General features: G+C 37.8%; 1 protein-coding gene across 4 annotated transcripts in view; it reads right to left on the bottom strand.

The window, feature by feature from the left end:
- Nucleotides 1-18397, bottom strand: part of LOC150101039 (uncharacterized) — a 592625-nt gene that overhangs the window by 17373 nt on the left and 556855 nt on the right. For all 4 annotated transcript variants that reach the window (XM_090401634.1, XM_090401633.1, XM_090401632.1 and 1 more), the window contains exon 27: nt 14703-14771. In XM_090401634.1, coding sequence (XP_090257760.1) covers nt 14703-14771 — 69 coding nt within the window. The remainder of the gene's footprint in view (nt 1-14702; nt 14772-18397) is intronic.

The raw sequence follows: 18397 nt of genomic DNA, 5'->3' as shown, positions 1-18397 counted from the left end.
GTTCAACTCTGTCAGTGCAGGTCAAGGAGCCAAGGAGCCAACTCTTCAGTGAATACATTGGGATAGCATTGGAATATCAATTGAAAAAATTTTTCGATCTCTGTCCTTTCTTGCTCTGACTTCGACAAACTGATGGCATTGTGCACAGTTTCCCTTCTCCATTCAAATTTTCTACTTCAATTTTTATGGTTCATTCACTTCCCTTTCATTTCCTGCCCGAAACTTAGGTTGGAACTTTTTTTTTCCCACAAAGGGATATTGTTTCTCTAGCAAAATCACACATGAATTGATGCCTCTCCAAGAAGTCGAGCCACAATATGACCTGGTTGCTTGTTTCTGCGAGTTCAATGAGGACCAGCATTTCATACAAAAGCCTCACTGGGAAACACGGTATGGAAAGCCTCACATTCACTTTCATCATTGAGTTCAACCCTGACAATTCCCGTAATCTTAACGGGCTCTTGCAACTCAATGAGGCCATCAGGGGAAATATCGTTGAATTTCTTGACTAGTGACATAGGAATCACAGATATGTGGGTGCCAGTGTCAAGTAGGAAATTACATGGGATCTCTCAACAAATCCCCTTACAAGAGACAATGGCAGTCGTCCTTTTATCTCTGCAACCGCCACACTTTGCATTCTGCAGGTATTGAAATTAGGTAAATTGGGTCTGCCGAATGACTCATCAGAGAGCGCAGCAGAAGCCTCCGTGTTTCCACGCGAATCTACATTTTCTTCATGTCCTTTCTACAGTTGCATACCTTGTACAGAGGAGTTTGTTCCCACACAGCGATTAGTACGTACATTCTGTATTAGACGAGGGGGGGTTAGCCTCCCCCTTCCTTCCTTCTTGCACCCTTGATGATTTAAGGTCTCTATTTTCTTTTCTACAGAGGTGTGATTGTGTCCGAGTGAGCTCAGAAACTCAGTGTTTCTTTCAGAGTCGGAATTGCTCTCGCATCCTGAGTGGAGAGGCATCGGTGCACTGGACCCCTCCAGTAATAATCGTCTTAGAGAGGAAGCATGAGCTATCTCTTCTAATACTCTTTCCTTCTCCTTAGCTAATTTATAACATCCATCTAAGCATTTTCGCTCGTTTCTTATAAATTACCTCCCGTGACCCATTACTTAACCCCAATCTAAATTGCTGGAAAGCTATCCACTCAAGGTGAGATTTTTCCTCTGCAGACACTCTCATAGATCAAGTGACAGATAGCAATCTATTCAAGTAACTTGTTACACTTTCTCCTTCACCTTGCACACACCTGTAAAGTTTCCAAAAGATTTGGAAGGGACTTTTCACACAGGAGAACTCAGAAATCAGTGCTTCCTTAAATTTAGAATAATTTAGAGTTTCTTTCAAGATAGGGGAGGAATATAGGAAGTTCTTTGCCTTCCCCACAAGTTTACTACACAGCAGGATAAGGAAATGAAAATCAGTCCACCTGCCTACTTTCCTTAATTCTTCAACATAGCTAAAGGAAGCCAAAACGTCGTCGGTTTCCTCTCGAGCTTGTTTCTACCTTGCTATCTCCATCAATTCCAATTAACTTCTAAATACTTTGTGGCCACTACTATAATTGTTTGCGTGTGCAAAATCAGAAGACAAAGAAATTGCCTCAGGCCAGTGCCAAATTTCTTTGTTACAATTCTGGAATTAACTTCATATCAGAATTTGGAAAAATTTATTTGTTGAAGCTGCACCATCCAAATTCTTAGAAGCTTCTTTGTCAGGGAGTCAATTCTCAGAATGACACACTTATCGACAATCGAGCACTTAATATTTCCAATTACAAAACTTTACATGTATGAATTCTCCCTTACTGCAATCGTAGCTATCACTGACTATTGATTCACTCAGGTTCTATTTTAATGAGCGGTGCATTGCGATTTCAGATCAGACAATTTTGTTAGGTTAAAAAAAGGGTTTATTCATCACACTAATACAATAACTAAAGGTTACTTAATTAAGCTAAATCTTTCCTACAAGTTAAATGGGTTAAATAGACATAACCTTAATATTCCTAATCTTTCTCAACATTAGACAATATCTGCAACTAATTTAAATTACTAACTCCTTCCTACAACCTTTGACAATCCTATACAAGCATTTATCTTATTTAATTTCAAGATATACTGGACTATGACATACGTTAGTACATTAACTTTACACTATACAATATCTCATCCTTAGACATGACACAATTTACAGGTTGGTTAGATTCTAAAGTCCTGTTTCAATTCATGTAAGTCCAATCACTGGGTATATATATCTGCACATTATTGCTTTCTAACTCTTTCTAGTATACAAAGGAATTAAAACGTTCCTACATTACCGAGTAACTGGATCTGTCTGGTCCACTCTCTCAATCTTTCATTAAATTCACATGTCTTTTTACCTTCTCTTATGGTTTGCTGTCTTTCACAGCAAACTGGCGAATACGATCACGAATCGCCTTCTCCGATGTGGGTGAAGCTGCTCTGCCGGGATAGGTCCAAGTGGTTCCACATGTTGTTTCGGTCTGTGCTGACTTTTCTGGCGTACCGATGATTATGTTCGCAGTGGATCGCTAACTGGCCGCTTAGCTGCCACTGGACATACTGCCTTAAATCTAATTATTTTAAATGGAATGAAATGATATATGAGCAACTAAATGGCTTAACTATGGGCAGTTCCCTTTCACCGCACTGTGCAGATCTGTTCATGGAAAAGCTAGAAACAGACATCATCTCCAAATTACCTAAAATCTTTAGTGTGGTGGAGGTATATAGATGATGTCTTCACAACTCTTTTGGATTTTTTAACCAAAATTAATTATTTTCATCAAAAAATGCAATTCACTTTGGAACTGGAAAAAGATAATCAACTACCATTTTTGGATACCCTCATAAAGAAACTAGCAGATGGACACATCAAACTAATCTACCGCAAACCAACACACACTGGATGCTACCTTCATTTCAAATCAATTCACCATATTTCCCAGAAGCTCAGCATAATACATATGCTCAAAAATAGAGCTGCGATCATCTCAGAAGAAAAAGAACTCTATGATGAAATTACACATATATCAGAGACATTAATAAAAAATGGCTATCCAAAGAATCTAATCGATTCTTCATAGAAATCCCCCACAACAACAACCTACCATTGCTCAATACAGTTCATCCGTAGTTATTCCTTATGCAGGTACAGTGTCCGAGAGGATTGCAAAACTTTTTAAACCTTTCAACATCAGAGTTGCATTCAAACTTGTCAAGACTGTCCATCACATTTTAAAGATCGCCAAAAGACATTAATCCTTTTTTCAAACACGCTGGAGTGTACGACATACCATGTGCTTGTGAACTAAACTATATAGGACAGACATTGAGAAGCCTTGAAATCCATAAAAAAGAACATATAGGAGATGTTAATAACAACAGAACAGACAACTCAGGTCTAGCCCATCATTCCACGATTACTAACCATACCATTAATTGGGATAGCAGCTCCATGCCTTACCTAGAAGAAGATTTCCATTGTAGAAATTTCAAAGAAGCCGTAGTAGTTCTCTGTTCTGGAGAAAATCTTAACATAAACCAGGGAATGATAATAGCTGATATATGGAAAACCTTAATAAGATCACTCAGTCTGCCAGAATTTAATTTCACTCAAAACTACAAAACGTGCTCTCATAAAAGTGACTAACACAACATGCTCCATGCGTGTAATGTTACACGTTCTGTTTTAATGTTTAATTTATATGATAATGTTACTCCATTTTCTCTGCACTAGTCACTTGAGTTTTTTCTCTTACCGTTATAAGTCCTGAAGAAGCCGGATAACCCCATAGGCGAAACTTGTTGGTATTAATTGTTTATAAATCATGGTCAATTAAAGATCAATATATATTTCATTTTAATTATATGTTTGAATGACCAAATGTAATCTAAATAATAAATCCAAGTTCATTTGCAATTGTGCTGATTTTTTCAATAATGTTAGATCTTGTTTTCTGCGCATGATAAACTAACATAGGCTTAAGTTTAAAGTTGCCTTCTGCACTGCCTCCTAATAAAAGCATAAGACAACCTTTAGATACTTTGTATTCTAGTTGAGATGCTTCAGTTTTATCTAGGAAAGTTTTTGTCAGCATATGCTTCCAAAAGAGAGACCGGTTTCATCGACGTTGAACATTTGATGATCATCATAATCACCATCCTAAATTATCCTTTACAATTCTGCAGGAAACTTGGCCACAGAATCTTTATCAGCACTAGCAGATTCCCCAGTTTATTGTTATATTATGCAGCTCAACTTGATTTTAAAATGGTCAAACCATCCTAAACTCGCAGTAAAGCTTTCGCATTCCTCTTGAAATTGGTCTCTTTCAATGAGGTAAAAATATGGAGAGCTTTTGCCTGAATATTTCTTGTACTAAGAGGTATTCTTTTTTGGTTACAATCATTGATCTAGAGTAATAGAAGACATTCCATCTTGATCATTAAATGGTTTCTATTTTGGGTGATTTGCATGCTTAAAGAAGCAGTAGGAACTATTTGTTGTTCTTTGTATTCTATTTTACGTTACAGGAAAAGTGACATGAAAGTGGTGCTTGCAATGAGAGCTTTGAGTCAACTGCAGAGTGTCGCCAGCCACTACCCCGCAGCACTGCCACTGCCCGATATATTGACAAGTGCCGCTGCTCGCTGCAGATTGGCGACAAAAAAATTCACGTAACGTAAAATTTTGCATAACATAAAAAATTGCATTAACTGATTAATCACTCACTTAAAACAGGAAATAGTATCATTTGACTCAATCATGCTAACTAAGGTTTTTCTGTATAGTATTACATAACAACTGAAGGAGAGATGATATCAATAGCTGAAAAACAGACACAACTGGAAAGTTAGGAGAGAGGCTTATATTCAGCAGTGGATATAAAAGTCTGATATAAAAGTTTGCTATCACAACTGTACAAAATGTTTATATCCATTATATCAAATAAGCCAACAGAAAAATCAAAAACTATGGCCTTTAAAGGACAAGATACAGTAAGAACTAAAATAGTAATAGATAGCAAGATTTTAGAACAGGTGAATTCATTTAACTACCTAGGTTCTATGAACCTAGGAAATTTAAATAAAATGAAAAAGATATAAACCTAAAAATTGCAAAATATTTTAAAATAACAGGTGTAATTAACTCTATATTTAAACCAAACCTAGTTCAAAAACAAACTACGTCTTATTGTATGGAAGTAAAATCCAGATAATAAAACAAAAAAAGACTAACGAAGAATAATAACAGCTGAAATGAAGTTTATGAGAAAAACTGCAAAGTATACTCTATTTTATCACAAAAGAAATCAAGAAATTATGAAAGAATTAAACCAAGAATCAGTAATAGAAAAAAATTAAAAAATATAAACATAAATGGATGGAACACATTCAAAGAATGAAAACAGAAAGATTACAAAACAAGCCTTAAATTACACGCCATTAGGAAAAAAAAACCCAGGACGTCCTCTTAAAGATTCCACAATGACTTCTAAAGCTGGAACAGAGACTTTAGCCCTAAATCCTTGATGATGATGATATTAAATAAGATCACAACTTTCCCACCAAGATCACAAGGATTTTGAATGATGCACAGCCAAATGAACAAACAGAATTCAGAGCAAGATTATCTACAATAGATCATATCCACACTATTAACCAAGTAATAGAAAAAGCGCTAAATATAATCTTCCTGTATATTTGGTGTTCGTAGATTTTGAATTTTGATTATGATTCAGAAATAATAAACAGCTTAAAACAACAACTCATCCCAACAAAGTATATCTGATTATTAAAAACTGTATATGAAAACTCAACAGTCAAAGCTATTACATTAGGGAAAGGAGTTTGGTATTGGGAGACGAGCAAGGCAAGGAGAGTCTATATGGGTGATACTCAAATTGTTTTCTACTACATAAAAAGAAGTCTTTAAGAACGTCTCATAGGAAAACTACAGAACATCAATGGAAAAAATCTCAATCACTTATTATTATTATTATTATTACATAACACCTCCAGGGAGTCCAAAGACTCATCGAGGGAGGGAACCTACTGTACGGCTCTCTCTCCACTAACTACACCAAAGCCATCTACTGCCCACCACCACTAGTATTTTCACAGACAATCACAAACATCCATGCCCACGACGGGATTCGAATCCGCAGCCTTTTGGTTGGAGAGCAGATACGCTAACCACTCGGCCAACCTGGCTGGCAAATGTTTTGCAGATGACATCGTTCTTTTAACAAAAAAATAAAGAAGCTCATGAAACGTTAAAGTACCTTGACAGAGAAAGTTGGGGGGGGGGTGGATGAAGGTTTCAAAATTAATCTAAGTTAAACAGATAACAGTTAAGATCATATCAAACTAAAATTAGCAAGATAATTGTACTGAAATTGTGGAGGGCTATATTTACCTTGGTCAATTAGTTAGTTTTAAGGAAAAAAAAAGATAAAGAAATAACTAGAAGAATCACACAAGGAAACAAAGTATTTTTGCTGTATAAAGATTACTTATAAGGAGATTTACCCATATGCCTAAAGAAGAAAGATCTTTAATATATGCATTATTCCAGTGTTTACTAACAAAAGTGAGACGTGGGTGACAATTAAATGTAGGAAGACAGGTTGTGTGTGACCCAAAGAGCCTCAGAGAGAAGAATGCTCCACATAACAAAAAGAGCTAGAATAAGAAATACTAGAATTAGAAAACTATAGTACAAGATATTGTGAAGATACTGTAAACTATAGAAGATACTGTGAAGCGTTTAAAAAGCATGTAAGTGGAGATGGGCTGGCTACATTAGTAGACTGCCAGACAAACATGGACAAAATTAAGCACTCAGTGGATACTAAAAGAAGGAAAGGACAATGAACAAGATGGAGAGATGATCTACAAAGATTTGACATGAAATGGTGGACATGACTGAAAAACAGACAGAACTGGAAAGTTAGGGGGAGAGGCTTATATTCAGCAGTGAATGGAAAGAGACTAAAGAAGAGATATTTGTTTGTGTGTGTGCGTGTGTGTGTGTTCTATAAGTTGCTGGGTGGAGCAAATAGCATGTGATCCTATAAATTCTACATAACATTTAAGATGTGCATTTATGATAGCACAATTAAAAAAAAAAAAAAAAATTGACGAGGAGAGGCAAAGAGATTTGTTGCAAACTAACAAATAATAAACAGTTTCCGTATATAGTTGGTATTGGGAGGGACTAATCCATGAATGGTCAGGTCATCATATAACGGTCATACTGCATCATCTGTCACTTGGGTTACCAAGGAATGCATTCGAGTTTTAGGCAGAGGGACCCATTTGAAAAATATGTTACAGTCTACCCTAGACACTATTCCTCAGCACTCTGCTAGAGGAAACTCCATCAATGGGCCCCGCTACCTGTTTGGGGAGGTGTTTAGGAGCAGAGCAAAGAAATGGTTCTGCAAAAGGACAGAAATGGCAATGACAACGGCACCAGATTATGGCTTTAGGCAACTGGAACATCTTTTCTCTGACAGGGAGGGAAAAGGAACTGGTCGAGGAAGCCAAGCGCTACCAACTAGATTTAGTCGAGCTTTCTTTGAACAAGAGGAGAGGAACTGTCAACCTAGATGAGGGGTGGAAGTTCTACTACTCTGGTGTGAGCCCAACAATGTCTGCTCAGGTGGGTGTGGAGATACTCACAAGCCCCCAGTTGTCAGACTGTGTTGCTGAGTAGATCCCATCAGGGGGACAGGTGTGTGTGTTAAGGCTCCAAATGAAAAACCACAACTTGGCTGTGGTGCAAGCCTATGCGTCTAATCTGGAGTCAGAATACTCTGCCTTCTTAGAGGAAGTGGATGCTGCTTTTGACAGGGTGGCAGACATGGAATCAGTCCTGCTAATGGGTGACTTCAATGCACATGTTGGAACAGATGACCAGACATGGAGGGGGTGTGGTTGGGAGGAACGGAGACCCTGACCTTAATGCGAATGGGTTGAAATTATTGGACTTCTGCTATACAAACAGCTTGTCCATAATGAATACCTTCTTCCAGCAATGAGAAGTCCATAAGTATACCTGGTACAGGGATCCTATCCTATCCTCTCCCATAGTCCTTAATGGACCGTTGGGTCACTCATGGCTGAGCCATGAATGTCTAATGGGCGATGAATTAAGACAGATGGTGCCCATTTCCTCTTCTGTCTTTGTCTATATCTCCTATGTATTCTGTATGTTCACGAGTCCGGTTTGCCTGTTTGCGGGATGAAAAACCCCAGGATAAACTGTGGAAAAAACTCTGCTGTCCATGCCCAAGACCGGCTAACTTGGCTATGGCTGAGGAAGATCCTTAAGCTCCAAATTCTTAATTCTCCAAATCCTTAAGATCCTTAAGCTCCAAATTCTTAATTCTCCAAATCCTTAAGATCCTTAAGCTCTGACTGACTTCGTTATAGTCTCAGCAGACCTATTTTCCTCAGTACTGGGCGTTCGTGTGAGGCAAGGGGTAGAACTGTCAACTGACCACCACCTTGTTGTCTGCACTTTATGGCTACAGAAACCAAATGCTACCATCAATGCTGGTAGACCTAAGCAGCTATACAGTGTGAAACGGGAGGCATTGGAAAATGAGGCTGCGAGGAACAAATTTATAGATAACAACTCCTCAAGGTTCAAAAAAATTCCCAGACATACTGCAGATGTTGAGGAGGAGTGAGAGCTGTTCAGAATAGCTGTCACTGCCTCAGTACTCTCATGCTGTGGCAAAATGCGGCTCAGCGTGGCGATGGGCAGTGAGAAAAGGACACCTTGGCGGAACCAAGAGGTCCAAAAAACTGTCCAGGCAAAAAAAGGAGGCCTACCTAACATGGCTTAGGGTCAGGTCATCTAAGATGCATTTCCGGTACAAGCCACGAAAAGCTGCTGCTGAGACAATAAAAACAGCAAAGCAGAGGGCATGGGAATCCTTTGGAGAAAGATTAGACTCATCCTATGCAAATGCAAACAAAGTATTCTGGTAGACCACCCGCCACCTTCGAGGGAGGAAATCATGCAGCAAGGGCAATTAAGGCCTCTGATGGCGCACTTTTAACAACTGAGAAGGATATCCCCCACAGATGGAGGGAATACTTTGAGTGCCTTCTTAACTCAGGTGGCCTGGCAGCTGTCGACATCCAAGAGGTGCAGATCAGGGCTAACGACTAGTCTCAGCAGAAGAGGCTCATTTAGCAATAAAATCACTAAATTCGGGCAGGGCTGCTGGTGATGATGAAATTCGGCCAGATATGCTAAAAATCCTTAAATCAAGACGGCTGACTCAAGTGTGCCAGGCTGCTTGGATATCTGGGCGAGCACCAGCAGTGGCAGATAGGCATAATGATACCAGTCTTCAACCAGAGAGATTGCAGCAACTATCGTGGCATCTCTCTCTCTCTCTGCTCAGCCTGCCTGGGAAAGTATATGCTAGATGCTTGGAAAGAAGGTGCAGGAGCATTGATAGGCACAGCCAAGGCTTAGTTCTGCCATAGATGACCTCCAGCAGACCCTGGATAGGTTTGTAGCTGTTTGTGCAGAAGCTGGGATGAAGATCAGTGTGGCCAAAACGGAAACATCTGTGGTCTCAAGACAACCATCCCAGTGCACTCTACATGTGAGTGGAGTCCCACTGAGGTAGGTGGAGAAGTTTAAATACCTTGGGTCCATATTTAAGAGTGATGGAAAGTGGGACGTAGAGCTAGATACTCAAATTGGCTCAGCAATCGCAATATGCGGGAGCTTACCTTTTCGGTAGTATTGAAGTGAGAATTAAGCCAGAAGGCAAAGCTGACTGTCTTCAATACAGTCTATGTCCCCATCCTCACATATGGTCATGAGAGCTGGGTAATGACCGAAAGAATGAGGACATGAATCCATGCGGCTGAAATGAGGTTCCTTCGAGGGGTTGCAGGACTGAAAACTCGAGAGGATCAGAATCTCTGCAATTCGGGAAACCCTGAATACTCAACCACTGCTTCTCCATGTTGAGAGATCACAGTTACGATGGTATGGGCACCTGGTGAGAATGCCACAAGAGAGGCTTTCCCCAGCAGGCCCTCTTTGCCAAGCCAGAGGGTGGGAAGCTAAGTGGAAGGCCAAGGACTCGTGGATAGATTATATCTAAAACCTTGGATGGACACATCTGGGAGTCCCACCAGAACACCTGAGCTTGGTGGTGGAGGATCGTGAGCATTGGAAGTCCTTCTTGCAGCTGTTGCCCCCACAACCCAATTAGGAATGGTGGGCCTTGAAGATGGATGGATGGATGTATATATATATATATATATTTCTGTAAGTGGTGGCTTTTCTGTCTTTTCAAATACAGATTTTTTCCATATGCTAGTATTTTTTTAGATCAACCACTTCTTATAATACACAGAAGTATGCATTTTTTATTCAGGAATAGATAAAATTTTCTACATCTTTATTTCAAAGATTGAAATAATTATATATATACAGGGTGTTCGGGATAAATTTGACATATTTATAATTAATTATATTTTTCCGTAAGTTACATGTATTAACACACACCTCACTTCATTTAAAAGTTTGGACCCTTCTTCATTCATATACAAGATGTCAGAAAGGATGGATAGCTGGAACCCACCTGAATCATGGAAGAGAATAACTTGTATCATGATGATTCGTGCCCGCCATCAAAATAAGGATATTACGACTGCTGCCCAATGCTCCCTGAATACAGTAAAAACAATCAGGCATGAACTAGAGACTTGCAATGGTGACTACGAGGATGTAGCAAGAAGAAAGATCCCTAGCAGACGATCTGATTGCGTTCGTACAGCAGAATTCCTCGCAAATCTGCAGGAACAGGTGTTGAAGAACCCTGGCATTGGAATTCGGGCTTTGTTCGTGGAGTTGCTAACTGTAGTCAAGCCCTGGATAACAAGGGTAGCCAATGGTAGGCCGTATGTATGGCAGCAGGATTCGGCCCCTTGCCACACCTCTGGGAAAAGTCAAAAATGGTTGTCTGAAAATTTCTACGACTTCACCAGTCCAAATGTTTGGCCTCCAAACTCCCCAGACCTTAACCCCATGGATTATTTTGTATGGGGCGCAGTTGAAAAAGACACCAATCGCACTTCCAGTAATACAAAAGCCCAGTTAATGGATAAAATTAAAACAGTTTTTGCGGCCCTTCCCAGGGAGACTGTAGCATCAGCTTGTTCGAGGTTCCAAAGCAGAATTGAAGCTGTGATCGATGCTAATGGTGGTTATTTTGAGTAAATCTTGTTGATAGTATTGTAATTAACTCTGCCTGTAATGTTTTTTTGTCAATTCATTAAATTTAATAGATACAAAGAAGATTTTCTTTTTCCTTACGAAACTGTCAAATTTATCCCGAACACCCTGTATATATATATATATATATATATATATATATATATACTGTGAAAAACATTCCAATGGCATTCCCAACATTCCAATACCACAGAAACAAGAAAAACATCGCTAAATACAGCACAGAGACATCTTACAGTCCTTGTACTACTGAGCAACAATTATTATAATTAAAGACAACTGGAATGGTATTTCATAATGAAAAAACTTTCCTTCCACAGAATTTATGCTGGATGCATGCAAGCAAAACAAATTTATTGTAGTAATAAACATAGTAGCTAATAAACACATTTGTCTTAAAATCCTTTTTCAAATTTTCAGTTCCAGAAAATACATATGGGGTGCTTAAGGGTCAAAGCTGTATAACTGAGAGGAGACCTCCACATAGCCTTTAAAGGAATGCGGAGAACCGACCAGGGCTTCTGACCTAATGTCCAATCCTCACCTTCTCGTGGTGCACCCTGTTGGGTATCTACTTGGATACTGAACGAACGAGGATGGGCTGTCAATTTGGGATTTAGCTGACCAAATTGTATTCTTATTGGTTAAACCAAAATAAAAAATGACGGTACAACATGACAAAATTTCATGCCGGCTGGGGCGTCGCCCGGTTAAACAAGTCCCATTTTGTTTTTGCCAGGGAACCAGGGCAAACAGCGAAAAGTCAGCTACTGGAACAAATCTGAAAACAAACCCCAACTCAACATCACCAGAGTTAAAGATGGGTACCATCAACGTAAGAAGCCTGAATGGTAAAGAAATGGAGCTAGTGAAGGAATTAGATAAGTACCAGATCGACATAATAGGGGTGATTGAAACAAAAAAGACAAAAACTGGTGAGATCTTTCTGAGCAATAAATACAAAATGTTATATTCAGGCAATGACAATCAAGGAAAAGAAGGAGTAGCCATAGTATTCAACACAAAATACGAGGCTAATCTTCTTGAATGGCAGTCAGTCTCAAGTAGAGTAATGTGGGCAAATATGAGAATGGGGAACTGGACAATGAGACTTATTTGTGCCTATGGTCCCACAGAAGGTTCTACTAAGGTAGAAGTGGAGGAATTTTTGATGCTTTAGAAAAACCAACTAAAACAATGAAAAAGGAAAAGTTGGTCCTTGTTGGGGATCTAAATAGCAGAGTAGGAAATGATTGTGAGACGTACAAAAATATTTTGGGAAAATTTGGAGAAAAGAGCAAAGCTAATAATAATGGCAAATATCTGTTGGATTTCTGCTCAGGACATGGACTGGTTATTACTAACACCATGTTCCAACATAAAAATGTGCACAAATTTCAATGGAGAGAAGAGGCTAGGAATTAGAAAAAGTAGAAAAAGCCATCAAAGCTTGAAATGTGGAAAGGCAGCAGGAGTAGATGATATTCGACCAGAAATGCTGAAGTATGGTGGTATAAGAGTCTTACAGTGGCTGCACTGCATAGTTCAGAAAGCCTGGACAGAGGGACGAATTCCCAATGATTGGAGTAGAGCTCTTCATAGTACCCATATATAAAAAGGGAAATAAAACTGAATGTGAGAATTACAGAGGTATTTCCCTACTGAGTGTTCCTGGCAAGATCTATGCAAGTATACTTGAGAAACGGTTGAGAAGAATTGTGGAAGAAAAGCTTGGTGAAGAACAAGCTGGATTCAGGCCAAACAGAGGCTGTCAGGATCAGATCTTCACTTTATGACAAATAGTCGAGAAAGCATGGGAATATAACAAAGATCTGTATTTAAGTTTTGTCGATTTGGAAAAGGCATATGATAAGGTGCCAAGAGAGAAGCTAATCAATACACTGCAGTTATATGGTGTCACTGGGGCATTATATCAAGCAATACTTAGTCTTTATTTGAGTTGTAAGTCAGCAGTTAGAATTGAAGGAAGTACAGGAAGATGGTTTAATGTTAAATCTGGTGTGAGACAAGGATGTACATTATCCCCTCTGTTATCTATTATCTATATGGATCACATTATGAATGAAAGTGGTATTAAACATAATATCAAAATTGGAGATGTTAATGTCAGCTCTTTGTTTTATACGGATGATGTTATTCTTCTAAATAAATCCGCTACAAGTCTGCAAGATTCTCTGACTAAACTGAATAATTGTTGTAATAGATATGGTATAAAGGTCAGCAATAAAAAGACAAAGACAATGAAAATAGGCAGAATCATTGAAAATGTCTCAACTGTATTGTGAATGGAGAACCTGTGGAACAAGTAAAACATTTCAGCTACTTAGGCATGATTTTTAGTGAAGATGGTAAATTAAATATAGAAATAGACAACAGAATCAGCAAAGTTGGTATGGTGGGAGGTCAACTGAATAAATTCATGTGGAATAAGAGAGAAATTAGTCAAAACACTAAATTAGCTGTCTACAAGGCAGTGTTCAAATCAGTTTTAACTTATGGATCTGAGAGCTGGGTCAGAAGTAAAACACTTGACCAAAGACTAGAGACCGCAGATATGAGAGTTCTGAGAAAGATTATAGGCATGAACAGATGGCATCAATAGCAATATCATATTAAAAACGAGGATATTAGGAAAGAACTTGACATTGTCAGCATCCAGGAATGTGTTAGCAGAGCTAATCTCAGGTTTTATGGTCACCTAAACAGAATGGGTGAGGAAAGATTAGCAAAACAAATTCTCTGCCAGGTTGGCAGCAAAACGACCCAGAGGAAGACCAAGATATAGGTGGATTGATACAGTACAGAGTGCCTTAGACGATAGAAATATAAAATCTGATAATGTTGGAGTCTTGACAAGTAACAGACTGATTTGGAGGAAAATTGTAGATAGGAAGTTAGTAATGATATAATTTTTTCATGTAGTACTATCATATCCTGTACATCCCTTGTGGGTACATGGCAGGAATTTGATGATGATGATGATGATGAAAATACATATAACAGCTGTATATAATACAGTCATTGGGTGCAGAAAGCACACACTATGAGTGTGTGTGTGTAAACTTAAAATGAACTCAAATTACATTTGAGATATTCAGTATCTTCAAGACACTTCATAAATGCTAATTTTACTGAAAACGTTTAACTAGCATGCTGTATAAGCTTTGTGAAAATGCGACTGACTGATGTGGAAGCAGCATACATATGCTGAAGCTAGTTCCTGCTGGTGGTTTATGCACATCCAGACACTGCCCAGTGTGAACATATAAAATCAAAGCAAAGAGAACTGGCTGGGTGGGTGGAAGAATACCCATTTAGCATTAATTAATTAGTTATAGAGCATAGGAAATAAATGCTTACCAATCTCACTGTAGATTTGATATATTCTTTTCTGTAACCCAAATCAAATGATGAATACATCTGAAAAATCTAAAAAAATAAAAATAAATAAACAAAACATTCCATATTCATCTGATTTGCTTTTAATATGACTACAAACATTCATAATAATGCTTTACGGTATAAACAACACAAAGAGGGAAAAAATACAATTTATTAAACTCACAAATATTTTGCTGTAATAAAATTGTAATAGGTATTCAATTATCTGTGGCACTGAACTGTGTAACTGAGAAAAGCAATTTAAACTATAGCTTCCAATAGAATTAATGTCCTTTCATGGCATTCTCTATAGGTCAGATATTCATAAAGCTAATTTAGAGAAGTCAAGCTATCAGGTCTCAAAAGTATAGTCTCCCAGATCTTTGGTAAATTAATGCAACCATACTTGTGTTGGGAAAGGGATTCATAGATGATGCTGATTCTAAGAATAGTCTCTCAGACCTATAAAGACTTCTATGTAATAAAGATGTTTTACTCCATCTGATCCTATGTGAAGGAGTGTCCAGAGTATTGTCAGCCAATCCTGACTTGCCATGCAGATGATTGCATATGTAATTTTTGTGTTCTTCAAGGCAGACGTTAACTTATCTACCAGTCTGTCCAAAGAAGGCCAAACTGCAGGCACAAGGAACTTTGTACACTCTAGGATATTCAACAGAATGCAGTTGATCTTCAGGAGAATGTATGAGGGTAGCTAGCTGAATGAAAGGTTTCAAAGTGGCACAGAGATCATATTACAGAGAACATTGGATATTTTTTTCTGATGTACCCTTAACATATTGAATGGGAATGGTTTTGCTATGATCTTGTGTGTTGGAAGGATGGGGGAATATGTAATATTTTATCTATTTTATATGGGCTATAGCCATTGGCTAAAAAAAGTTGGTTTTGGGACTGGTAATGGTAAGACTGTTGGAGAATATTGGTTTTCGAAAGAACATGTTACAGAAAGCATGTTGGAGGTTTAATGGAATAATTATGAGCACTGAGAAAAGGATTAAAAATAATTTTAACACTTCCAATATTTCATCTCTGTCACAGAGACATCTTCAGGGATTACAAAAAACTTTTTGTAATCCCTGAGATGTCTTTGTGACAGAGACAAAATATTGGAAGTATTAAAATTATTTTTAATCCTCTCTCAGTGCTGATAATTATTCCATTAAACCTCCAACATAAATTCTGCACAGCACTTAAGCTTCAACACACAGATGTTACAGAAAGATTCTCTGAATTGAATGGGTGCAAAAGGTAACAAATGAAGAAAAGAACTGTACTGGAAAGAGTAAAACCTGATGTAGAAAATAATTCAAAGGAAACTAAAGTATTTTGGGCATAACTGCAGAATGGATAACAGTAGAAACATCAAAACTTGATGCTTGGTACAATGGATAGTATAACTAGAAGAGGATGGTTGAGCTGAGAGTAAGCACATAATGTGAAGGAGTGATGCAAAAAGAGTTTGCAGGATTTCAGTCACTTTTCAATGAACAAAGGAAAATGGCAAGGAATGGTAAAACCACCATCAGACACCAAGGAGCATTGAACTCATGGGCACTGAGTTCAATGTCATCGTCCTCTTTCAATTATGCATTGAAACTGATGTGTTTGAATGCTTAGAGCTATTCTGTCTTGTAACCTTTGATTTAGTTTTTTTTTTCCTTCTCATATTTTCCTTATCCTTCTTTTCCCCATTTTTGTATTTTGTACCTGTTTTACCATGAGTATCTTGATAAAAAACCTGCAATTGTTAATGGACTTCTAATGAATCAAAAGTGTGAAATAAAGAAACATCACTTTGATTTTTAATATGAAAGAGCAGCAGGTGTCATCAGATAGATAATGCAGCTGATTTAAAAGGAATGCTTCACTGACAAAGTTACTTCCAAAGCATTATTTCTTTATATTATTTAATGAATACATGTGAGTATGCAAAGTGATAACGATATGGATCACTTCGAACATGGTTAGGCAACTGGCGAAGGAGTGGAAACACATGCTTTAGGTTCGACCTTTTGAATATGTCTGGAGAGGGAAAAAGAGAAAGTTCTACAACATGGCTAAATAGATTGCATATCTAATTATAAGGTGATAATTTGTGATGTCTATACACAAATGCCAGGAAACATCAGAAACAAAGGGATTGAGTTTGTTGCTTGATTGAATACAATGTGGCCTAAGTTTGTTGGCATTAGTGAAAACTATCAGAATAAGATATGGTAACTGGGATCGAGTGTAATGGGTACTATATTTAGGAATGACAGAAGAGACAGGAGAGAAAGAGGAGGGTACTATTGTAGTATGATGGCAACAATGTCCCATGTAGCTATCTGGTGTAAAGTAGAGAACAAAAAAATGAAATATATGTTGGAGTGTTGCTACAGACCTGGCAGTTCAATTGTAGGGAATGAAGAAATGCATCACCAATTTAGCCTTATGGTTAGTAAACAGCGATCATTATGGGTGACTTTAATTATCCAAACATTGTTGTAGATAAGCTTATATGTTAGTTAGACATACTTCTAATTTTTTAGGAAATGACAATATCAACTAATTTATTAATTGCTATCTATATTTCGGCAATGTTACATTGCCGTCTTCAGGTATTACGTGTGCACACATCATTGTTTTGTGATCCATGTTATATGTACACATAATAAACTTATCATCCCTTATCTTGAAGCATAATCAGCACACTTGCATGTGGCCACAACTTCACTAGAACACCTATAAAGATCCCAACAATATCAGACTGAATGTAGTCAGTGTTCTTACCCAAGCCAAAAAGCAACCTATCAAAAGAAGAATTCAAAGCTCTGCAAGAAATGAAAAACAACAGAAATATAGTAATTACTAAAACAGATAAGAAAAATGCCTCTATGATTCTAAACCAATGAAGATTACACAAGTAAGCTTGTCTCTTTACTTTCAGATTGGTCTACCTACCTAACTGGTCTAAAGTTGATTGATGTCTACGAAAACCACATTATGTACTGGAGAGAAGATTGTTGCTTTCTAAATACCAGAGAAGTCTGGCATTAACCATTTTCTCTAGTATCTTACAAAGACATCTGGTTAGAGCAATGGGTCGGTAATTATTTGCTTGTGTTGGATCTTTTCCTGGTTTTGGGATAGCAATGACAATTGACTTATGCCAAAAATTTGGAAACTCTTCCTCTGCAAGTATTCTATTGTATAGTAAGAGAAGGAGATCAATAGAAGATGATGGTAGATGTTTTATCATTTCATAATGGATGTCATCAGGCCCTATTGCACTAGGGTGAGATAGCAGGAGAGCTCTTTTTAGTTCTTCTTTAACAAATGGTTTATTGTATGGCTCAAGAACATTGGTAGAAAAATTTAGCCTTTGTTTCTCTTGCTGTTCTTTCAGAATTAAAAATCGGTCGGATATGAAGCTGTTGCTGAGATTCTGGCAAAATTTTCTCCCAGAGTGTCTGCAATATCTTCGAGATCAGCAATAACACTTCCATTATGGTCTAAGGTAGACAAATAATGTGTTCTATATCTGCCTTTCATTTTCCTGATTTTATCCCATACAATTTTTGGACTGGTCATTTGATTAATTGATGTAGTAAATTGGATCCATGATTATTTTTGACTCTGATGTCTCTCATAACATGCATTGGCTCGAG

This window comes from Typopeltis vanoorti, chromosome 12 (genome assembly GCF_054136105.1).
Source record: "Typopeltis vanoorti isolate ZY-2024b chromosome 12, IOZ_Tvanoo_1.0, whole genome shotgun sequence".
Taxonomy (NCBI): Eukaryota; Metazoa; Arthropoda; class Arachnida; order Uropygi; family Thelyphonidae; genus Typopeltis; species Typopeltis vanoorti.
Note: the sequence above shows the minus strand (reverse complement) of the source record. Positions and strands in the feature narration are given on the sequence as shown.